General features: G+C 36.4%; 2 protein-coding genes across 2 annotated transcripts; both read right to left on the reverse strand.

The window, feature by feature from the left end:
- Positions 1 to 2,075: 2,075 nt before the first annotated feature.
- LOC142556523 (nicotinamide adenine dinucleotide transporter 1, chloroplastic) lies at positions 2,076 to 6,073 on the reverse strand. Its single transcript, XM_075667982.1, has 9 exons — positions 5,548 to 6,073; positions 4,522 to 4,617; positions 4,122 to 4,228; positions 3,932 to 3,980; positions 3,697 to 3,806; positions 3,000 to 3,094; positions 2,814 to 2,902; positions 2,641 to 2,735; positions 2,076 to 2,541 (listed from the first exon to the last, which is right to left on the reverse strand). The coding sequence occupies exons 1-9, from the start codon at positions 5,615 to 5,617 to the stop codon at positions 2,290 to 2,292; spliced, it is 963 nt and encodes a 320-aa protein (XP_075524097.1). The 5' UTR covers positions 5,618 to 6,073; the 3' UTR covers positions 2,076 to 2,289.
- A 7,594-nt stretch (positions 6,074 to 13,667) lies between these two features.
- Positions 13,668 to 15,610, reverse strand: LOC142556422 (protein DEHYDRATION-INDUCED 19 homolog 7-like). Its single transcript, XM_075667884.1, has 5 exons — positions 15,393 to 15,610; positions 15,145 to 15,308; positions 14,811 to 14,888; positions 14,292 to 14,554; positions 13,668 to 14,066 (listed from the first exon to the last, which is right to left on the reverse strand). Exons 1-5 carry the CDS (start codon positions 15,454 to 15,456, stop codon positions 13,970 to 13,972), a joined length of 666 nt encoding a protein of 221 aa, XP_075523999.1. The 5' UTR covers positions 15,457 to 15,610; the 3' UTR covers positions 13,668 to 13,969.
- Between the last annotated feature and the right edge of the window lie 9,674 nt (positions 15,611 to 25,284).

Here is a 25,284-nt window from a genome sequence, read left to right on the forward strand (position 1 = left end):
CGTCTCGATAACTTAGAAATCATTTCGAGTTTAAATATTAGGTCAGTTTTTCTAGATTCCAATAATAATCGACAAAAAAGGTATGATTTGTATTGAATTGATTTTTCAGTTATGACCAATATATGTAGAGTGGGTCTCTTGTGAGGTCTCACAAATCTTTATCTGTGAAACGGGTCAACTCTACTGATATTCACAATTAAAAAGTAATACTCTTAGCATAAAAAAGTAATATTTTTTCATGAATGACTCAAATAAAAGATCCGTCTCACAAAATACGACATGTGAGACATCTCACACAAATTTTTGCAATATATGTATGGACATGTCGAGGAATCAAATCCAATTCAATGAAGAAAAACATTCGCTTCGAGTTAAAAAGGAAGGGAAAAAACACTTAATAATTACTACTGATGTATGTGTAATCACGGAATTTCAGACTAGCTTACATAAATCATTAACAAATTACGATTTAATTAAGTTAAACATACATACTAAAATGGCTTACAATAATATTTGGATTTTTTCTCATTCAAGATAGACCACAATTACTACGTAATAATTGTGAAATATAATTTTTTGTCATTAAAACAATTAATTAGCCGGAATATATAATATACTATATTGCCTGATGGAGCAATTGCCAACTTAGCTGTCAGAAACAACCTTTTTTGATCTATTTTTTAAACATTAATTCACGGATTTTATTTATTTTTTCTCAAAAATTACAATTATTTTTTTTTAAAAAAAAAGTGAAGGAATTGCAGGCAGCAAGTCCTTTTCAAATGATGGGTTCCATAAAATTAAAAAAAAAAAAAAAAAAAAAAAAAAAAAAAGAACACAAAGTCTCAATTTTTGTTTCATTTTACTTTCTTAGAATCAAAGTATTACTATTCTGGGTAAAGTTCAACTTAACCGCTAAGGGGTAAATGTTGGTGTCAATTTATTAATATGGCCCCCAGCCTGCCATAAATATTAATTGAATTGAATAGAGAAGAGGACACAACGAACCACCAAAATTAAAAAAAAAAAATCAAAGGGTATTCTCGTCCAAGGATTTTCAACCAACGTTCAAAATTTTCAAATATGTGGTTCGGCCCCGAAGCTCAGGTCAGTTGGTATGCTCTGCACTTTGGACCTTCTTTTGTTTTTGTTATATCCAGATGCTGTGATAGTATTAGTTAGTTACCGAATGAATGTTGCATGTATCGAATATATGTTTATTTGTGGTTTGAAAATATATAATTTGGGTTTCAAATTACTCTTGTTTATAGCCAATCCAACAAATTTAAAGATGTTGAACACTGCTAATTGGACGATGATCCAAACATAAACTTCATGGGATGCTATCCTCTTATAAAATTTTATACTTGTAATGATGTATGGTAGGAATGGAACAGGTTCCCCCTGGCCTACTCGCACATCATGAAAGCAGCATTCGCCTTCTCTTATTCTTATATATATATATATATATATATATAATGAATGATCTTTAGGGGGGCTTTAACTTTTACAGCCCATCAAACTATGATGGACACAAACGAATCATTTAATTATACCTTAATTTGCTGCTAAACTATCTTTATGTCTTCTTATCCATCCATCCCACTTGGTCTTTCTTTTTTTCATTTAGTGCTCCGAATTAATTCGTTGGATCCCCTATAATACTCCAATACATACATCTTTTACAATAGAGGTGTCGCAAAACACTGAAACTTTTGTGCAAAGACCCGGAGTCGTAGGGTTGTCCCTTTCCTTACAAATGCACAAGTGTGGGATAAGTTTCCAGGTTCTTCTCAACCTAACGCACTGAATATCTTTTTTCAGTAAAGAGGGACCAGTTGAAAAATAATCTTAATCAAAACTATTCTTCACGCTCTTCATAACTTTTTCTTTGATCCATAATTATATTTGATGTGCAATACAACTAGATTGACATTACAATTTATAAAGATTTATTGATGAAGGGACATATAATTGTTTATTCAAGGGATTCAAAAATTAATTTAGCCGAAAGAGCGACACAAGAAATGTTATTTTATAGTATGTCATGAACACCATTATTCTAAACTTTCAGATATTATTATTATGCAAAATAGACCAACAAAAAATGACTGTAAATGGCATAACATGGAATCATTTACCAAGTCTGTCGACAAATTAAAAGAAATCTTAACTCTCATATCATTGAAGTCCAAATATTTGCTCTCAGAACTGTTGGAATATAGAATCAATCAAGAAAAAAGCTTATAACTTACGAGCTAAAACGACGGTCGTCGTTAATGCTTGAATTCAACTTGGAGACCTGTGATTTCGCAATGATTGATGGTCTGGAGGGAATACATCAACAAGGAAGCGGTGAATCATTTCAAAACTGGTGAAGGTGATTACAGCTGCTGGTGTGGTTCTGAGGAGGTTGGTAGCACAACCTCGATAAAAACCAGGTATTCCATCTTGCTGGAAGACTTTCTTAATGCAGTCAACAACACCAGAATACCGCTTTTCAGAGTGGTGCCCTTGCTCCTGAAGCCTCGATCGCACGACCTGCATTCAGTAGAGATGGTTCATTTCAGGAATTTCTTCAAGATTCAAAGATGTGCCAGTTAATTCTCATAAAGTTGAAAGCAAATATTTGATCCACACCTCATGTGGATACGTCAAGGTGGAAGCGAATATTTTAGAAACTGATGAAGCCACTGCGACGTTGCTTGCGCCAAGTTTATCCATCGTCGTGTTATCTACCATCATCAGAATAAATTAACGAATAGAAATATGAACAGGGCGTTTTGAAGAGAGAATTTGGGACTCTTAAGTACCACGATCAGCCAAGTAATATTTTATCTTCTCATATGTTGGAAATTGAATTGCAACATGACTAATACCAGCCAAAGCCGGCACAAGGCCACTGCACACCAAACGTTCACGACATTATGAAGTGAATTATATTTGGTAAATTAATAAAACAGAATCATCCATGAGATTCTGTGAAATGATTAACTAACCTGTATAATCCTCGAATACCCTCTTCATGTGCAATTCTTCTCAAGGCAGACAGCGTGCTCCTATATAGCACCACACCTCCTCTCATTTCTTGTGTCTGCAGAAGCGAAATTAGTAATGATTAAACCCAATCTAGTTGTGATATAGACATTGACGCTATTGACACCAAAGAGCTGTATTTTTTACTTAGGAGGATAGTGTTAACAATGTTTGAAGTTTGAACCTATAACAGTCTTGGATTTTAATTCATCATTAGATAAGTTTCAGTAAAAAACTAGTAAAGAATTCAAATGTAAATTACCACACAAAAGAATTACAAAATTCATTGGAATGGATTTTTTAAATTCAATAAATTCTCATGTTTATAAATTTAAAAGAAACAAATTAAATTGAACTAACCAATTCAAATTCCAATAAGTTCCGCAAAGGAGGCCATCACTATGGCCACAATGCCGAACCGAACATTTCATATTTCATTCACCAATTCTAATTCCAACATACTTCATACACGTACACAACATGTTTCTATATAAAACAGGAGCTCGATGGTCATTCAATAAAACAAAACATAAAATAAGTCTCTATAATTTCCTTGGTTCAGGCCAGAAGGCACAATTGGGTCAGCTTAGTTCCACATGCTAACCATATTACAAGCAAATATTCCACATCAAAAAGGATGGGATGTCACAAATAGCATACCTGAAATCTTGTCTTAACAACCCAGAGAGGATTTGTTGCAATTGTAGTCACAGCTCCAGCACCAGAAGCAGCCAACATATTAGCACCAACTGAGAGATGATGATTTACATCTATAATTCCAGAAACATATAGTTAAGGTACACCGAACACTTAACAACACCACACAAGGAGAAAAAAAATTGATATCCATTATAGAAGTAGCATGATATAAAATAAAAATCAATGATGAACTCACCATCAGAACCAAGAAAACTTTTTAGTTGCTCATAAATTGCGAAGTACACCTGGGAGAAATCAACGGAAACGCCATTTATAATTATTATTGATCACCTTCTTGGACAGGAGAGATATTTACTGCCTAATTTTACAAAGAACCATGCTAACAGCAACCATAGTAAAAAACAGAACAAAAATTAATGACTTACTGCCCAATTTGGCAGCAATGCAAGCACCGTGGGAGAGAGTCCACGGTACATACCACGAAAGCCCTCCTTTTGAAATATTTGTTCCAAACTTCCAACTATAAGACTACCTGGCCGATAATAAACAACAATCACCATCATTAAATCTCCTGTGAAACTATTCTTAAAGACAGACTCAACCAGTCTCAAAAGAAAGCATGAAATAAATAAGAAGACAAACATTCCTGGCGACCAAAACTAAAAACTAGACGGAAGAGTACTCACACTTAATATTATCAAGTACTTGATATTCTCAAGCTTAAAATAACAATATTATAAGCATATTCAAATCAAAATTTCAGGTCAGATCCAAAAGTCAATATTTACAAAAGAAAATAAAAAAATTAACAATAATTTTTCTAACCTTTGACATTAGCATTAGAAAGCTGCGGCAGTCCATGGACCTGAAACCTAGTCTTGATAACATCTAAAGGACACACAAAAGTAGCTGCAATCACTCCTGCACCATTATTGAACTCAATCTCATCAGATTATCGCCAATTACTTCATTGTGTCACTTTTATTATAAAAAGTAAAAGAGATGTTAGACACAAGGTTGTAAATGGCGGGAGGATGTGGCCGGGCGGTCAGTGACCGCCTACCGCCTAGGCGGTGCCTAGGTGGTTGCAGTAATGTTTTTTTATAGATAATCATACATAATCATGCAATATAGATAATCATAGATCGTCATTTTTTTATGTAAAATGTGCAATTAAATAATGTTTAAGCACAAAGAAGCTTCATACAATATAATATCATCTAGATAGTATGTAATTAATAAAGATTCATCATCATGTTAATGCTATTATGCTAACAACGTAATATAATTATTTTTACCAAAAAAACTAAGTTTAAATTTCAAAGTTTCAATCAATTATCCATCATTAGAACAAATAGTAGACTAAACATAACTAATTTTCCTAATCATCTACATATGCACCATCTATTACATTCATGATCCTCTCATCATCGGACTTAAAATTGTTGATTAGGTTTTTAAAATTGTTGACTACAACTTAAAAATCTTGACTACACACATGCTCGCCGCCTCGCCCTGACTCGACCCGCCTCCCCAATGCCATATAGCTTGGGCCGTCTATAACACCCGCCTCATACATAGGCGGTGCGGTCGAGGGCCGCCTACGTAACGTAAAAACATGGCACACCTACAAGTTTTCCCTACTGGGAAATCGAAGATTGGCAAAAAGAAATACACAGAATTCGATAAAATTAATATCAGGAAAATATGTGGCAGCAAGTTGAAACTTATGAAGTTCGTATTAAAAAAAGCTCTTTTTAAAAAAAAAAAAAAACTTTTACCAAGCACATGCACACTGTTGGAAGTTGAAGAGGGATAAATTAAAAAAGAAGGTACTTGAAGAAACTTTACCAGCTGCAGCACCGGCACCAGCATTGCAAAGAAGGCCCTTGGGACTAGGGCCGTGAGCATGTATGGCCATGGGGAAATCTAGAGTAATCAGAAAATTTTAAAACAGTAAAAGCAAAATCAACTCCTTGATTGGCGGCGATGTCGGGGTCCTCTCTTAAGAGAACGATCGGCGAGGACACCCGTAGCATGGCCAATCAGTACAACTCAAATAGATCAAATCAACCGACCCCTTTCTCGACGGTGAAAACAACTCTTCTTCACAAAAAAATTCAACCCCACCCCCAATAGCTCAACAAAAATCTAGGGTTTATTGACGGAAAAAATCAATAGAAGGACCAAGCAAGATGTTGTTGAACATGAAATGTTAGGGTTATCGATCCCCCTCCCTCCTTTGGGGATTGGATCAAGCGTCAGAATCAGAATCAGGAAGAAGATGAGACGGAACCGTGTGAAGATAAAATACGAAGAAAGGATAAAAATTATTTACGATGGATTCGGTCATTCGCTACACTGTCACTTCAAACTTCAAACTCTTATTAAATATCCATCCATCGTTTTGTCTGTTTTACATCAATCAATAATAAAAATATGTGCCAAATCAAAATCAAAATCAAAATCAAAATCTCTCTCCATCCAAGGTTGTAGTTTGATCATTATTTCAATTATAGAATAAAGTTGATATTGTATTGATATAATCATAATTCTTCATGGAACATTTTTTTTTTCAAAGATATAATTTAATTTGAGTAGATGTTTTATCACACCATCTTACATATTTTTTATTCGTAATACATGTTTACTTTTTTCATATTAAAAAACATAATATTTTTGACATAAAAATTAATATTTTTTTATGAATAACTCAAATATAATATTCGTCTCACAAATCACTTGAATTTTGTGTTTAATTTAATTTTACTTGGTTACAAACTGAAAAATAACAAGCACGAATTTCATAGTCCAAAAAAAAAATAATTTGACTCACCGATAAGTATAAGTTTGTTTCTAGGACTTCAATTCTTGCACATTATGCATGTGTACTTCTATAAGAAGAATAAAAAACATGTATTTAAAATTTGACGAGGATGGCATAAAGTCAGAACAAACCAAAGGTCTCCAAACGTGATTACATGGTTGATTCTTTCGTATTAAACATCAATACATCGATGCACGCATTGTGTGCTTGTATAATATTTTTTATAATTTTTTTGATTTATATTTAAATGAGGATAGTAAAGAAAGTGGAAAGAAAACTTCCGTAATGGAAAGATGAAATGCTTTCCTTATGTATTAAATTAATATGGCCCTACACTATTTATATACAACTGTTAAGTGTAAATAAAAGAACACAGAGTAAGAGTTTGTTACACTAAATTCTATCCAAAGATGATTCTAGAAATACTACACATGTGTGAGTTCACATGTGTTGCTGATGTAGGCCACCTTTGCTGATGTGGGTCTTTATTACTTAACTTCCCCCCGCAACGTCAGCGTGGGATTGAGTAAAACGCTGAGCTTGTTACGAAAGCGAGTAAAGGAGACGGCTGAGAGAGGCTTTGTAAGAACATCAGCGATTTGATCACACGAGGGAACATATCGAACTGTCATTTGATTGGAAATAACCTTTTCTCTTAGAAAGAAGTCAAGCTCAAAGTGTTTAGTTCTAGAATGCAATACCGGATTTGCACTGAGAGCTATAGTACTGAGATTGTCACACCAAATAACTTGGATGTTAGTTGAACCAATGTGAAGTTCTCACAGAATTGATTTAAGCCAAAGGAGTTCAGCTGTTGCATTGGCTAAGCTTCGGTACTCAGCTTCCGTACTCGAGCGAGAAACAACAGTTTGCTTTTTAGAATGCCATGAGATAGGAGAGTTGCCAAGAAACCAACAAAAACCAGAAGTAGAACGCCTATCATCAATGTCATTTCCCCAATCGGCATCAGAATATCCTGTCAATGTAAGCCTAGAGTTGGCAGTGAGATGAAGTCCATAATGCAGTGTGCCCATTGAGATAACGAAGTATTCTTTTGACAGCCACCCAGTGCAAGTGAAGTGGATGATGCATAAACTGACTCACTTTATTCACACTATAAGCGATATCCGGTCTTGTGAATGTTAAGTATTGAAGTGCACCAACAGTGTTGCGATAAAGAGTGACATCTTCAAAAGGATCGCCTTCTCGAGTTGATAGTTTGAGAGAAGAAATCATAGGAGTAGGAAGGGACTTGGCCTTGTCCATCTTAGTCTTCGAAAGTAGATCTTGAATATACTTTGCTTGCGAAAGAAACAAAGTATCCCGAGTAGGCCGAGAGACTTCTATACCAAGAAAATATGAGAGATCACCAAGGTGTTTTAATGAGAACTCAGAGTTCAGGTGATGAATAAGGGCTTGAATCTCTGTAGCATTGCTTCCTGTTATGACAATGTCATCCACGTAAACCAAAATATAAATAGTTGAGTGTGAGTGAAATCGAACAAATAAAGAAGATTCAGCCTTGGAAGCATGAAAACCAATGTGTTGTAGAGTGGTTTTGAGTCTGTCAAACCAGGCACGAGGTGTTTGTTTTAACCCATAGATGGCCTTATGCAATCTGCAAACTAGCATGGTACTTCCCTGTCGTTGTTCAAAACCAGGGGGTTGCTGCATATGAATGGTTTCATGAAGGTTACCATGAAGAAACGCATTATTGACATCCAATTGTTGGATGATCCAGCCTTTTGTTAAAGAAATTGTGAGGACCAATCGAATTGTAGTTGGTTTTACAACATGACTGAAAGTGTCAGAGTAATCTAGGCCAGCAGTTTGAGAGTATCCCTTAGCAACAAGACGGGCTTTGTAGCGAGCTATGGAGCCATCTGGATGTTTCTTGAGCTTGTACACCCATTTGCAGCCAATAATGGGAGTGTTCAATGGAGGAGAGACCAAAGACCAGGTGTTGTTTTTGAGTAAAGCATGATACTCATCTTTCATTGCCCGTTTCCACTCATTATGAAGCAAAGCATCTTGAAATTTAGTGGGTTCAGTAGTAGGAAGATGAAGAGCATGGTATAGCTTGGGTTTAAAAACTCCAGCCTTGGATCGAGTGACCATAGAGTGAGTATTCTCTGGTATATGATCTGATGTACTACCTGCGTCACATATAGGAGCAGAGACAGATGGAGAAGAAGATAAAGAAGGAAGGGAAACATGAGTATCTGGCAAAGTAGTGACTATAGGATGGGACGGACTGGACTCAAGCGGAGTTGGCATATGAGGAGCAAGAAAAGGAATATGAGGAGGGAAAAGAGAAGAGGGAGGTGTACTGATAGATGCAGAGGATGTAGCTAACGGACGGTGAGAAAAAGGAAATGAGTTTTCATCAAACTTAACATGTCTGGAGATATAAAGACAGCCATCTTCGCTGAGGCATTTATATCCTTTATGTTTCGTGCTGTAGCCAAGGAATGTACATGCCTTGGAGCGAAAGGCTAGCTTGTGAGAATTATATACGCGGAGATAAGGAAAACATAGGCAACCAAAGACACGGAGAAAAGAATAATCAGGAGTAAGTTGAAATAACCTTTGAAGAGGGATTTGTTTATGCAGAATGGAGGTAGGCAGCCTATTAATTAAGTAAACGGCTGTGGAGAAGGCATCATCCCAGTAAGTAAGAGGTATCTGTGCATGAGCAAGTAAAGAAAGACCAGTGTCGACAATGTTCCTATGTTTTCGTTCCACAACTCCATTTTGTTGGGAAGTATATGGACATGTTACACGATGTTCGATTCCAAATTTTTGAAAGAAAGGAACCAATGATCAATATTCCCCACCCCAATCTGTTTGAAGAGCTTTGATCTTGTGGTTGCATTGCAACTCAACATTAGTTTTTAAACCTTTGAAAGATCTGAAAAACCTCGGATTTGTGTTTAAGAAAGAAAATTCAGGTATATCTACTAAATACATCAACAAAACTAACATAATATCGAAACCCATTATTGGAAATATCGTGAGCTGGACCTCAAACATCAGAGAAGACAAGTTCAAGTGGTTTAGAGTAGACTGTGTGAGATTTTGGAAATGGCAACTTATGATTCTTTCCCAACTCACAGGCAGAGCAAAGAGCAATATTGTCATTTCTTTGAAAAGAGACATTACAATTGGTTAAAACTTGCTCAACAGTAGGAAACATGGGATGACCTAGCCTATAAAGCTAATGTGGATGATGCCACTTGAGGAGGATGATGTGCCGACTGCACTTGATTTAAAGGAGAAATGAGATTGAGGCAGGATGCTTGTGGGGATGTAGAACGATCAAGTTTGCCAAGATGAAATCTGTATAGTCCTTCATGTAGGGTGCCTTTGAGAAGCTGAACCTTGGTTGCTAGATCCTTCACAACACAGAATTGTGGGTGAAATTCAAAGAAGACATTGTTGTCTTGAGCAAATTTGCTTACACTAACAAGGTTTTCGGTGAGATGAGGAACACAAAGCAAATTATTAAGATGATATGTGCGAGAGTTGTTATGTGAGGAAGAGTGAAAACGTGATGCTTCTATATGTGAAATAGTTAAACCAGATCCATTACCCATATAAACTTTACCTTCGCCTGTGAACTCAGATCCAATAGTGAGATTACCAAGATCATTTGTGACATGATGAGATGCTCCAGATTCAGGGAACAACCAATCTTCATTGAGCATATCTGGTTGCTTCATGACTACTGCAGCAGAAGGAGGACCTCGATTGAGTTGGGTAGCAGGTTGGAAGGGAGGACCTGAGTTTCTGTGTTGTGGAACAAAGTCTTTATCAAAACGATAATAGCATTTTTCAGCAACATGTCTAGAGTACCCACAGATTTGACATGTTGGGCGATTGTTGTTGTTGTTCCAGCTTTTTCTTCCACCTCTAAAGAAGCGACCACGTCCACGTCCACGAGGAGTGAAACTTTGAGTTGGAGTATCACGGCCCTTTGATTGAGAAAAAGTGGTAGCATTGATGTTAGGAGTGCTTCCATCAGTGTTGGTTGTGTAAGACTCAATTCGTGCCTCATGTGCCATTAGTAAAGCACTAACGTCTGCGGTTGAAAGGGCATCAACTCTGGAGGTAATATGTACCACAACAACTTCATTTTCCACTCCAACTCCTCCCAAGATGTATAACACATGATCATCATCAGAAATGGAATGACCACACACAGCTAGTAAATCAACATAGCCTTTCATTTTGCTAAGGAAGTCTTTCATGCTAAGACTTCCCTTCTTCAGTGTTTGTAATTGCAACTTGTACTGCATTACACGAGCCTTGGATCTGGTGGCAAAGAGATGTGTGATTCGCGACCAGAGTTGAGCTGTGGTTGTACAACCGATCATCTGGGCTTGAATACCTTCGGCCATTGAACCAAGTAAAAAGGAGAATAGAAGCTGGTCTTGCCGACACCACAAGATGTAGAGTGGATTAATTGTTTAAGCCATATCCTCTGTAATCAAAAATTTTTGCGGAGAGGGTGTTTCTTCTGTAAGCAAATATTCCAGACCCAGACCATTAATTCCCGAAGAAATTTGAAGCTGCCAAAGAAAAATATTATCATCACCAAGTTTTACGTGGGTGATCTGATTTGCTGGGTTAACGAGCACAAGATTGGAGGTGGTGCCCAAATTGTTATGGGAGATGTTGCTGGAATTATTTAGTGAGGTAGCTTCCGCCATTTTTGGTAGCTCTGATACCAAGTAAGGAAAGTGGAAAGAAAACTTCCGTAATGGAAAGATGAAATGCTTTCCTTATGTATTAAATTAATATGGCCCTACACTATTTATATACAACTGTTAAGGGTAAATAAAAGAATACAGAGTAAGAGTTTGTTACACTAAATTCTATCCAAAGATGATTCTAGAAATACTACACATGTGTGAGTTCACATGTGTTGCTGATGTAGGCCACCTTTGCTGATGTGGGTCTTTATTACTTAGCTATGATCAAAATATAATTATAAGAAATAATGAGGGACTAAAAATAAATTGAAAAATAAAAAAATGACCTCAATAAGAATTGAATCTATAACCTAAATCCCAAAAAACAATGACTTCTATCCGCTGAACTATATATAACTTGCATTAAATTTTTAACATTTTATTAATATATATAATTATTAAAACAGACCATGACTACCAAAGTTAGTTATTTTACGTGTCTCAAATTTAATAAGATAATAATATAGATAGTATAGATAACATGATATTTAATTGTTTGGTTAGATTAGACAGATCATACCAGCAAAAAGCAATCATTATTTTTAACATCATTCTCCGTACATTTATCTGAAAGAAAATTAATCAAAAGATTTGAAGAGTGAATAATGAACGATGTTATCAATCAATCATCAATCAATTATATAAAAAAGATAATATATTAGTCGATTATTTATTGTGTGCGCTGAGCATGTATGATACATCATCTATTGGACTTACATTCGTCTATCCCATCGAGTCCCATTGACACATAGACGCATGAAAAATCAGATGTTGTTCATACTAAACTCTAATCAGATGTTAAGACAAGTCTTAGTAACCCCTCCTTGTGCATTAATATATTTATGTGTTTGGTCCGTTGAATGAAGGATGGATTAATTAGTTATCTCTGATTATCACATATTTGGTATAAAATTTGTATATTCTGAATTATCTCATTGATCTTCATCGGGCCCGCACTGTACATACATTCGGTGGGATGCTTAATCACACCGGGGCCGTGTGATTATGTACTCATCCCAATAATAATGATGTTTTGTTCCCATTGTACCCTCGAATATAATATATATAATTTTGTTTCTAAACAATACGTTATTTTTGAAAATGGTATAATAACAAATTGACGATGAAAAATATGATAAATTAATTATAATGAGAAAATAAGTTTTTCTAAATATTAAAAAATATTCTAAAAAATATATTAAAAATAGATATTTATTTAAAAATCCATTAAAAAATGCACAATTTAACTGATTATAATTAGAATTCGTAAATCAGGTTGAGAATTCCAAATTTTATGTTTTAAAATTTTTTCTAATAAATATATAATTATTAAAACATAAAATACTATGTTATGATCGTTAATATATATTTATTGTTTGTTATCGTCGAAACTAAGAAATATAATATAATATATAAGAATATAATAATAAATATAGTAATATTAAAATGAAAAACTATTAACAAAAATAATGGTTAGTAAGAGTTAAATTAATAATAACATATAAAATTATATTAATTATAAAATAGTAATTATCAATTTATTTTTGAAATTCTTTTTATTAATATGGTCAATATATTTAAAATTAATATATAAGACTTATTTTTTATTTTTTTTACTGTACTTACTATCGATATTATTAATATTTTTTAAAATTATCTACTTATTTATTTCTTATTACTATTATTATTTATTTATTACATTTAGTTAGATAATTATATTATATATAGTTAGGATACTTTAGTCATTTCATGCTAATACACAAAATTAATCTAAAATGTTAAAGTTATATCAAACATCATATATTTTATCCCATCATATTATTTTTCCATGTATTTCATTTAATAATCCATTTAATTACTAATCATTTATTTATCAAATCACAGGTATCAAACAGAGGTATTCTTTCCCAGTGACATAAAACAACACACGTCCACATTATTTTTAATATAATTTACAACAGTTTCCTGTATGATAGTTGCTAAAAATAAATGGAAAATTTTTTTAATGGACATGTAAGTTTGTCTTTTGCGATTTTCATATTCTGTGTAATCAGATTTCAATTTTAGCTCTGCTATATTTGTTTTGACAGTTTGAATATTTTTTTCGACTTGACACTAACGTGACCAAATGCAGTGTCGATATGACTTTGATATATAATATCACATGAACACTTCAGATGAAAAATGACTTAAATTGTTAAAAAAAAATACGACAAAAACTCAAATTTAATAACATAAATGATCACAATTGCAAATGTTACAAAATTACAAGACCAAAAATACAATTTTTCCAAAATAAATTTATCATTTAAAACAAAGAATAACTCTTCGAGTTCTAAAATTACACGACATCTACAACATAAGATGACTTGATAAAAAATATAATCAAATATCCATGAAATTTCAAATATGGCTTCTAAAAATAAACTTCTAGAAATTATTTTCAAAAAATACCGCAAACATAATCAATTGTCACCTCACATTTATGAAATAGATGCATAAAGATTGATTACTACACTAAAAATCTTAGAGAGGATAACATAAAACACAAATAAAATATTATTTATCTAACACTAACTACATAGTCATTCACATCATCGATATTTATATATGCGTGTGCAAAACATAAGCTAACGTCGTTTGTGTAGCCAGTAACTTGCTCCATCGGCTTTTACTGTCAATACTGAACCATTCATAAGTCGTCAAGAATTGTGGATAACACTAATCCTTGTATGAAATCACATCTGACCCTCCCATCATTCATGTCTGTGGACACAGATGGCTGAATTCTGCAACAAAGATGGTTGGGAAGGGTGACAAGAAAGTTTGAAGCAACCATGATATATAGATAAATGGAATTTGAAGCAGCACTATAAAAATTTTAGTTGACACTTTCACTTGATAAATTGCTAACAAATTATCTCGATTCGTCTGGAAAAAAGGCTAGTCCCCACACTCCAATTTGAACTGAGAGCAATATAATGTAAATCTGTCACAAAGCCATGGCTAGGTACCTTTCTGAAGAATCATTATCAGAGCTTTTCTTTGCTAATAAGTTCGTCTCAGTTGAAGAACAGGATTGAGCTGTTTGAGGTCGATAATCAATGTGTGGATTATTGACAAATGACAACAGCATAGAATCAGCTTCCGCTTCAGACGATGAAACGACACGAGGAGACTCCTTAATAAAACATAAATGTTTCTCTTGTAACTCTTTCCTTAACAAGAAAACTGCTGTATAAGAGCGGCCACTGCCATGTTTCTTATTACAGAGAGCGTACGAATAGGTCAAGGAAAATAGTAAACACACATCACGGTCACGATAACTATAGCAATATTTTATGCACCAATAAACAACATATGTACAACGATGATAAGTATAAGTCTCACTCTTAAATAGTTTGGCAGCTCCATCATTCACCAATTGCATACCACTAATATAATGCTTACTCAATAACAACATAAATATAAATTTGGCGACCTTAATCACAATATAAAATAGCTCTTCAATGAAAGGATTTTCCAAAGGATATCTTTAAAACATTCTCGTGCTGCACGATTACATGTGAGGCCATGTTTATGGTCACCTTCGAAGCACATACAGGACAGATCTGCATAAGATGTAACTATGATTAAAATACAAAATAGTTTGAAAGGAATTTCATATTAGCAATATTCTCACTAAACAATCCTATGGTTGATCAAGGGGAGAAAGCCTCCATAAGAAAAGTTCAGCTCAAAACCTCAAATAGACATTAATTCTCACTCCCACAATTTATACTTACTTCACTAGATTCTCTAATATTGCGTATTTATGTTACGATTCCGCATACAGTGAAAAACAATAAAGGTTGAAAAGGGAAATACCCCGGGTTTCACCTCCAATCGGTGGTCGGCGTCAATGTGGCAGCACAATCCAAGAACATCAAAATCCTCGGAGCAAAATGGACAAGCCAATTCATCTGATTTTCCTTCGTTGACTTCCTCATCATCGTAATCCCCTTCCGTCTCTTGCTCCTCACGGTTGTTATCTAAAAATGAAAAAAAAATTAATCAGGAAAACGAAGAAGATGTGCTAGAACCAGCAGACAACAGACGAGTGAAAGCAAACAGACCAAAATCATGTCCAGCATAAGACGAAAGAGCAGTGAGCAAATCATCATAAAATCGATCACCCATTTGGTATTTTAATCAATCAAATAGAGACGCTTCAATCGGGAAGAAACGAGAGGGAGTTTTGAGCATGTAATGAATGGTAGGGTTTTGGATTTCTATAGGCAAGGCGAAATTGCGAGACAAGGAACCCGATCTTGGGTCCGAATACCCGTGGACCGCTGCGTAGTTATAGTCAACTACCGCTACTTTCACCACCGACTCTGACCATTTCAATATTCATGTAAGTGGAATTACTTACAAATATAAATTATATATTCAATTTGCTTACTTGCATTAGAAGATTTACAAAAAAAAAATATTCAAAGTTGGACCTCTAGATTTTTCTCTCAGTGAGGTCGTGAAGTGATGATTAAATCAATTTTGCAAGCGTCTTGTTTCATTGGATGGAATTGGGCAGGTTTATGCAAACCAAAGTGTGTTGGGAGAATGGGTTTTCGAAATTTGATAGCTTTTAGCGAACAGTGTGAAGAATTATGCACGGTCCTAATTCTATCATGACTCAACTACCAGATATTTTACGCGTTTGGATGTTATGGAGACAGAATTAGGGTCTAATCCATCTTTTGTATGGCGATCTATCTTGTGGAGCCGTGATTTTATCAGACTTGGTTTGTATTGGCGAGTTGGAGATGGTAAATCCATCTCTGAAAAGTTTGATCCCTGGGGGTTACCGGTTTTAAAAGTTATCACAATTCTGTTGCAAATCATTCAATAAAAGTGAACTATTTGATAACGAATGATGGTAATTGGAATGAACTTGAGGTGAGACAATCATTCTTATCTCTTGAAGCAGAGACCATTTTGGATATCTCTTTAAATTGTAGGGGTTGTGTGGATGTAAAACTTTGGCAGGGGAGTTCGAATGGGACTTGTTCAGTTAAGTTTGGTTACTTCTTGGATGTGAAGAGTATGGCCACTCCTCAATTCCAATCTACTCATCCGAGTCAAGAGTCACTACAAAAAACCGTTTATTTAGCGATGATTTTGTAAAAACCGCTGCAAATTTAATCTTTAAGCATGTTTCTCCCAATTGAATATGTCCTTTGTGCAAGTTGTTTTCAGCAACACCACCTCATTGTTTGTTTTTCGGTAATATGGTTCGTTCTATTTGGAAGAATTACATATTCTGGCCCCATTTATGTAAGTTGCAAATGGCCTCTTCTATTGATTGTGGTTTGATGCTTGCCAATGTGATGATACAAGAGGAGAAAGATTTGTTTGAGATTATGGTTTGGGTAGTGTGGGTGGAGATTTTCAAAAGAACACATGTCTCGACTAGTGTGCAAAGAATTATTTGGATTGATTGGCAATCAAATTTCTGAATTATTTAGGAATGTTGCTCGTGCGTGCTCTAATTTGAATCAGCCCTGTCAGAACAACTCAGCCTTGGGCTGGAAAGCACGATATCTGCACAACTTTGCCTGGATGTGGATGCAGATTTTGTTGAAGAATACTTGCTTGAATAAATATTTGTGAAAAATAGAACGTAAACATCGCCACATCCTCAATGTCGCACAATCACTATGCTTTTAGCCAAATATACCAATTGAGTTTTGGGGGGAGTGTGTCTTGATAGTTGCGTACTTGATTAATTGTACTCCTTCTATTCTGTTAGAAGGAAAAAGAAAACTTATAAAATGTTATTTGGTGTTGCTCCTTCATATAAGAATGTCTGAGTTTTTGGTTTCTTGGCTTATGCTTATAATCAGAAATGTAGTGGTGATAAATTCGCTAGTCGAAGTAGGAAATGCGTCTTTGTCGAATACCCATTGGGGAAGAAAGGATTGAGCTTGTATGATCTTGATGCTAAGTAGTTTTTGTTTCGAGAGACATTTTATTCTTGGAAAAAGTGTTCCCTTACGAGAATAAGGTTGAACATGACAAATTCGACAACAATAGGACTGATGGTTATTTTGGTTAAGAAGAAATGCCCTCAGGGACGACATAATAAGAAAATGATTCTAGTGGACATTGAGAAATAACAGGATGACAGGTTGATGTTGCCCAAACTATCCAAATAACAGGAGTTAGGGGGGGCACTAATGAAGGTGTCGTCAACAAAATTGAAGAACCATTGGGGCCTGGTCACAGATAGCGACAAGAATCTACTCTCTTGCACGATTATGTCTTGCACACAGTTCAGAAGTCCACTTCATCCTCGAGCTCCTCTCCATCGCTAACTTGACACATGCATTCCTCAGGTAGTCACTATCTCATTAAACATTACGTAAGCTGTGATAAATTCTCTATGGCATATCGTGCTTTCTTGGCAGTTGTAACTGTGGGTGTGGAAGCAAGTTAGTTTGGTACAGCAGTGCAAGATGAGAAATGGAGAGATGTAATGCTGAAAGCAATACAAACTTTGGAGGACAATGTCACATGGATTGTAGTGCCCTTGCCAATGGAAAAAGAGCCATCAATTGTAAGTGGGTGTACGAGATCAAATTCAATGCCAATGACACTATCGAGCGCTACAAGGCCCGACGAAAACTTGAAGGGATCGACTATCATGAGACGTTTGCGTCAGTGGCAAAAATGGTTACAATCTGTACTTTTCTGGCCGTGGCAGCGGCTAAAGATTGGAAAATTCATCAAATGGATTTACATAATGCCTTCTTATATGGAGATTTGAATGAAGAAGTTTACATGAGTATGCCTTCAGGTTTCAATTAGGGGAAACCAGGCATGGTCTGCCATTTGAATAAGTCGTTGTACGGATTACGACGGGCTCCTCAGTGATGGTTCGCAAAAATTGACTGCTGCTTTCAAGCATTATGGGTTCAACCAATCCTACTACAACTACTATCTTTTCACTTCCATAAGGGATAAGATCCAAGTCAATGTTCTCGTGTAAGTCGATGACCTTATTGTTTTAGGAAATGATCATGAAGTCGTTCGAAGTTTCAAAAAATATTTCAGCACATGCTTCCATATGAAGGACTTGGGAACGTTAAAATATTTCTTAGGGATCGAAGTGGCTAGAAAATTCTGAAGTTATCTTCTTATGTCAATGTAAATACACATTAGATATTATATTTGAATTCAGATTACTTGGTGCAAAGCCTGCCTCTATCCCACTCGAGTGAAATCATAACTTGGCATTGGCCAGTGGAGCTTCTCTCGCCAATCCTGAATCTTACAGATGGTTGGTGGGACGGCTTATTTATCTCTTGGTTGTACGTCCTAATTTAGCCTACTGTGTTCATGTGTTAGCTCAATTCATGCAACATCCACAATATAGCATTGGGAAGATGTGTTTTCGTGTTGTGCGTTAATTGAAAGGGAAGCCTGGGCAAGGAATTATGTTGCGCTCTGACAATGATTTGCGTTTGTATGCTTGGTGCGACTCTGATTGGGTTGGTTGCCCGCTCACGTGTCATTCTCTAACTGGATGTTTCATTCTTCTTGGGAATTCACCAATCTCTTGGAAGACTAAGAAACAACATACAATATCACGATCTTCGGCTGATGCGGAGTATCGTTCCATGGCTACTATTGTAAGGTATAGAAATTCGAATGACATAACTTGACTGCATGGGAATCTAGGGTGCTATTAAAATGTTATCTAATTATTTTTAAATGAATGTTTATGACGTGATTATGTGCTTTTATTTCACGAATTACTAGATTACATTTATTTGAGCTTTTAGCAATATTTTGGGCCTAGACTCCTACACATTTTTATTTTTTAAACCTAAGCTCAAAAACCCTAATGTTTATTATTCAAAAAAGTTGCCCGCCCCTCAACCTTAGCACACCCACCTCCTCCAGCAGCTTCTCCACGAGTCCAACATACCTTTTGTTCGGTTTTTGTGAGAAAAAACGCAGCCAAGGTCTTCCCCGTCCCTCTGGTATACGTTCTGTGCGTTGTTATCGATATTTTCAAGCGTATATATGCAAAGGAACGCCCGATTCATTTTTTCTTGTATTTCACACCATGTTACATGTCTTTGATTGATTATGCATGATATTTAAAGGATCTAATGATTTATACTTGATTGGGATCGGAAAAATACATGAAACTTTGGATTTACTTGCATGCTTCTCATGTTTTGATCATGTTTTGTAAGGGGATACCTGGATCGAGTTGTAGGGTAAAACTATCGCTGATATCCTCGCCGTCGGGTACCGCTGTTATATATAGATGGATCCATCAACCTAGAGCTGATACGTAAGTCACAACTAATTATCTGAATTCATTAAAGGAAAAATGATCATGTATACGATGACACGATATGACATGATTTGATATGAATATGTTTACGTTTATGTTCATGCTTTTGAAGATCATGAAAATTATTTTGCTTATAGTACTTTTCAGTATTTCATGATATGTATATGTAATTGTTATAACGGTTCATGTGTGTTAAGTTTTTAGACTCACCAGGTGTGATTAATGCAGGTGAGCAGTTTGTTGATGAGGAGATTGGAGGTGCCGAGAACTGAGTGGACTAGGGCTGGTGGTGCACTGGAAGCCCGAGGACCTTGCATTTCTTCCGCATTTAATGAGGGTTATAGTTAAACAATGTTTCAAAACGTTTTGGATTTTCATACTTTGAGGTTTGGTAGGTTTTTAGTATTATGATGTGGTTGTTTTACTTTAAACACTAAATGTTCTGTTGGTCGTACCTTTTAGATTTTTAAAATGCATTTCTTTTATTCGGTATTTGGATCATTGGTAAAACGAGTGGATGAATTTTTATATATATGTATGTATATTTCGACCAAGGCCTTTATTTTTTTTTTAAAAAAAACTCAGTAATATTTTAGCAGTAGATGTTATAGTTGGTATCAGAGCAATGTTTCTTGTAGAGGGTTCTGCTAACGCCAGCTTCAGAAGCTCAAAAGCCTCAAGTCTGTAAGATTACATTCTTTAAATGTTTTGAATGTTTTAATGTCATCACCTGCATGTTTTATATTTTACAGTACATGTTTATCTGTTTATCTGTTTTGATGTTACATGCTTTAAAAGCTAGATTGAATTGCATTTTAGTTACGTTTAGAATTTGGACTGTATTCAGATATTATGCCTCTCAGAAGAGCTCCCAGTACTGACAGACAGGATGGAAACCCTGGAGGTGACATAGCTTTTCCACCACCACCACCACCCATAGGAGACCCTGCTACTTGAGTTCTGGAGGATATAGCATGACCGATGGAGCAGGCTCAGCAGGCTCCTAGACCCCAGATGGACGTTTATGAGCAGTTCATGAGGCTCAATCCGAAGTAGTTTGGGGACACGATTGACCTGTTTGTGGCCGAGGGTTGGATTCGATTGCTGGAGATGCACTTCCAGTACTTGGACATGAGATATGTGAACCGGGTAAGATGTGCTACATATATGCTGAGAGATGATGCATCTCTATGGTGGGAGGGAGCAGCACATGGGGTGAATCTGACTACTCTCACATGGAACCAGTTCAAGGATATGTTCTACAATAAGTATTTTCTTGCAGACGTCAGGCGGCATCTGACCCGATAAATCATGAGTCTCTGACAGGGGGACTTGACGGTTGCTGAGTTTATTAGGAAGTTTGACCGGGGCTGTCACTTCGTGCCCCTTATTGCGAGGGATGCAGCAGAGAAGCTGATGCAATTCATGGATTGCCTCAGACCTACCATTCGCCGGGATGTTATTCTGATGAGACTGGCTAGTTATGATTCTGCCACTGCTTGTGCCTTACAGGCCGAGCAGGCTTTGAGAGACATTGATATAGAATTGCAGAGGAAGAGGAAGCAGACTCAGCCGAGTTCTCAGCCGAATAAGAAGCACTTTTCAGAACCTCCCAGGAATCAGAGGCAGCAGAAGCCCCGAGGACAGTTCAAGAAAACAGGACAGCAGAAACCACCGAAGACTCCGGGTGCTTCCAAGCCAAAAGAGAGGCAACCCTGCAAGCAATGCAACCGGTTCTACTACGGTAAATTCATGTGAGTAACGTTAAAATGTTTTATCTGCAAGGAGGTGGGCCACAAAGCTGCAGACTGCCCAAGGGATAAGGGGCCTACTAAAGGCAGGGCTTATGTTATGCATGCAAAGAAGGCGGAAGCAGAGGCAGACTCGACATTGATCATTGGTAACGTATTTGCTTAACATTTTTTTTAAATTTTCCTTAATTACATGAAATGTTAAGTGGGTTATTAGAACTACTTTTAGAACCAAGAACTTAGAATAAAATATGTTGAATGCTCTAATTAAATGGATTTAATGGTTGAATTGATTTAATTTTATAACTGTGAGGGTTAAATTGCAACAATCGAAATTTTTAGGGACTCGATTGCTAATTTTCAAAAATTTTAAGGGGTGAAAATGATTAACCCGAGAAACGTAGGGACTTAAATGGTAATTTTCGAAATCTTGGTTGGTTAAAATGTGTAATTTTGAGAATTACTAGGGATTTAATTGGGAATTTTTGATAATTATGGGTTTATTGATATAATTTCTTGAATTTATTTAGCTTGAACGGATTTGATGGTATACTTTGTCGTATGAAGGATATTTATTGCAGGTGTAGCCACCAACGCACTGCTAGATTCAGGAGCTACGCATTCATTTATATCCGAAACCTTTATCAAGTGACAGGGAATTATAACAGAGGCCATGGATTTGGGTTTTAGAGTTTCGATTCATTCCTATGATCAGATGTTCACTTCAAGGATAGTGAAGAATTTGGAGCTTCGTTTGCAGAAGAATGATGTTCAGGCAGATCTGATTGTGCTACCGATGCCTGAGTTTGACATCATTTTGGGCATGGATTGGATTTCGTCACATGGAGCTTCGATAGATTTTCGGGAAAGGTCAGTGTCTGTTCGATCGCCCAGTGAGAAATCTTTCATTTTTGAGGCAGCTTGGAACAAGCAGATGCCGCACATCATTTTGGTATCTGTGCGAGGAAACTTATGAAGAGAGGCTGCCAAGCATTTCTGGCGGGTATTGTGTCAGTTCTGAGCCAGTCGGTCAGAGACTATAGGATCTTAAGATTGTCAAAAATTTTCCTAGCGTCTTTCCCGAGGACGTTTCTGGCATTCCATCAGACAGAGAGCTGAATTTTTCTATTGAGCTTTTGCCGGGAACAATGCCAATTTCTAAGGCAGTTTATTGTCTACCACCTGCAGAGATAAAAGAGTTGAAAGATCAAATTCAGGACTTGCTGGACAAGGGTTTTATCCGCCCGATTTTTTCTCCATGGGGCACATTGGTGCTATTTATGAAGAAAAAGGACGACAGTATGGGACTCTGCATTGATTACAGAGAGTTGAAAAGAGTCACCGTCAAGAATAAGTATACTCTGCCTAGGATCGAAGATTTATTTGATAAGCTTCAGGGAGCATGAAGGATCGTGTGCTGGGCACCTTGAGGTGCTTTGAACACAATAAATCAATGAGCTGCATAGCTCGTGTTCTAAGAATTATACACCGATGAATTAAAACGAGTTTGGTTACAAACCAAGCGGAAAACACTCGAAGTAATCATTCGTTAAGAAACACTGATATATTTTATATCATGTGTAAGTGAATAACTCAAAATATAGGGAATCAGTTGTGACATATATCAGTTCATTTATGATAAAAACTGAACTGACGGGTGCTCTAACTGATCAAATCAGTTTGAGAACAGTAGTTAAACAATTAAATACACAAGATATGTTTATGGATGTTCGGAGACTTCAACTGCTCCTACGTCACCTCTTCTACCTCCTCGGGTAGGATACACTAGAATACTTTGATTAATTACAACAAGTATATAAACCACCAAGCTTAGGACTTACCCAACTGCCTAACTGAACTCCTAGACTATACTAAAGGCAACACCTTCGAGCCAACACTTGTTTAACGTCTATGTGTTAAAGACTACATACACAAGTTTATTGTCTTTGTGCAAGACTGTATTTTGGTGGTGGAGTGTGTGTGTGTGAGAAATGAACAATGAACACTATCAGAAAGTTTTCTCACACACTGAGGGAATTGTGCTTCTGAACTAAGCTTGATAACACGATGAAGTGTTCTCTCTGGGCAAATTTCTTCTAGTAAGCTGATATGCAATATGTGTGCCATTCCTATTGTTTTTCCACACACTTCTTCTTCTTATTGTTTTTGTTGGTCTTCACTGATCTTCTATTTATAGGCGGATAACTGATCGTATAGTGAGACTCAACAATGGTATCCGTTGTAGCTTGAATGTGTTCCTTGAGATACGTGTCTCGACTTTCCCGAAATGTATGTTGGAACATTTTCTATTTAAGCTTTGCTGCAACGTCCATTATTGTAGCTTTGATCATACATATGCTTTTGTACCCTTGTGCGTAGCTGGATCCATTTAGGTAAGCTTGTCTTGATCTGCAACAACAACCAAAGTTTGCAAAAGCACTTGTTTAAACATCGTAAACAATATCATGAAATCATAGTATTTGAAACAAGCATAAAGTTCTTAAAAACATAGGCAGCCCTCGGGTTCAGCCTCCTGCGCAGACAATGCCGGCTCATTGGTCCCCACCCCTCGTCTCCTCATACTCGTCCTCACCTGCATCGATCAAGTCTAGTGAGTCTAAAGACTCAAGATGTATAAACTGGAGATAACAAGTAATACGTAATAAAACCACATGCAACTTAAAAGTAGAACGTACATACATAAACTTGAACGTAATAACATAGACATAGACGTGTCATCATCATAAAACTTTTCATAAACATACTTGCATCATACATACTGGAACATGCATAACATTATCATTTTGCGTAGAGATATGTTTCAAAGCAAGTGACCTATACATAAATGTGCCTTATCAGACTAAACCACAGTACTAGGCCGACAGGGAAAATCCACTACCACATACATGAGATCCCCGGTCATGCTTTACAGGGTAGATTGGTCCCTGGTCATGCTTTACTGCTTCCCAATCCTGATCTAAACCCGGTCATGTTTTACTGGGGTGGAGAGGTCCTCGGCCACGTTCACCGGCTTCCAAACCCATTCATAATTGGTCACAAAATATTTAGCATACCTCAAAAATAAAATATTTTCTCATTTTGCACGTCGAACATACTTACATGGCGTTGAGGGATTCGTTGGATCTCGCTTGGGGCCACTGCTGCACATACTAACATGAATTCAAGCTCTTAACTTTCATAAGACATATTAGTCATGCTCACACCCAAAGTGACAAATTTCCTTATGACATTCCAAATCCTTTGGGACTTGACCTCGCTTAATTATCGTACTAAAACATGACATCGAACCCCAAAATAATCTCTATATGAAGCGTGATCATTTCTCAAGCAATGGAAGACACAACAAACTCAACCTACAGAAATAACAAAGGCACTGACCCCGTGTCAGGGTCCGGCTTCGGGTCCGTGTAGACTCTGAAATTTCACACTTTGAAAGAAACAAGGGCACAAACCCCGTGTCAGGGTCCGGCTCCAGGTCTGTGTAGACTCTGAAAATGGTAAACCAACGGAAATCACTACACTTGTGGCGTAATCCTCCTAACTCAATCACATGGACCGTGAAACAATACATCGAGACTCATCCTAGGACGCTATGGCACTGACTCGACTCCATAAAAATGTCCCAAACGTCCCCACAGAAATGACGCACCACACGCCACGCAATCAAACCCATAAACTCAAATTTTTGACATCAAATGCTTCTTATGACTTCTAATGCAACTAAGGACTATCGACATGAAACGAAGCATCAAAACTCATCCCAACATCATACTCCATATAACTAAATGCAGGAGCGATCACCCAACGGTTCCCAACGAAGCTTGCAACAATTAAACTTCAAGAACACGTCAAGAACACATTTGCATAAAAATGTAGTTTGAGCAG

The sequence above is a fragment of the Primulina tabacum genome, chromosome 9 (genome assembly GCF_025594145.1).
Source record: "Primulina tabacum isolate GXHZ01 chromosome 9, ASM2559414v2, whole genome shotgun sequence".
NCBI classification, from domain to species: Eukaryota; Viridiplantae; Streptophyta; class Magnoliopsida; order Lamiales; family Gesneriaceae; genus Primulina; species Primulina tabacum.

Coding starts and splice junctions, on each gene's coding strand:
- LOC142556523 (XM_075667982.1), bottom strand. CDS start 5,617: ATGGCCATACATGCTCACGGCCCTAGTCCCAAGGGCCTTCTTTGCAAT. Junction 3,807..3,931: donor AAGTTTTCTTGGTTCTGATG/GTGAGTTCATCA, acceptor CTGGAATTATAG/ATGTAAATCATCATCTCTCA. Junction 2,903..2,999: donor GGTATTCGAGGATTATACAG/GTTAGTTAATCA, acceptor TTTGGTGTGCAG/TGGCCTTGTGCCGGCTTTGG.
- LOC142556422 (XM_075667884.1), bottom strand. CDS start 15,456: ATGGGTGATCGATTTTATGATGATTTGCTCACTGCTCTTTCGTCTTAT. Junction 15,309..15,392: donor TTATGCTGGACATGATTTTG/GTCTGTTTGCTT, acceptor TTTCATTTTTAG/ATAACAACCGTGAGGAGCAA. Junction 14,067..14,291: donor GATAATGATTCTTCAGAAAG/GTACCTAGCCAT, acceptor TCTTTGTTGCAG/AATTCAGCCATCTGTGTCCA.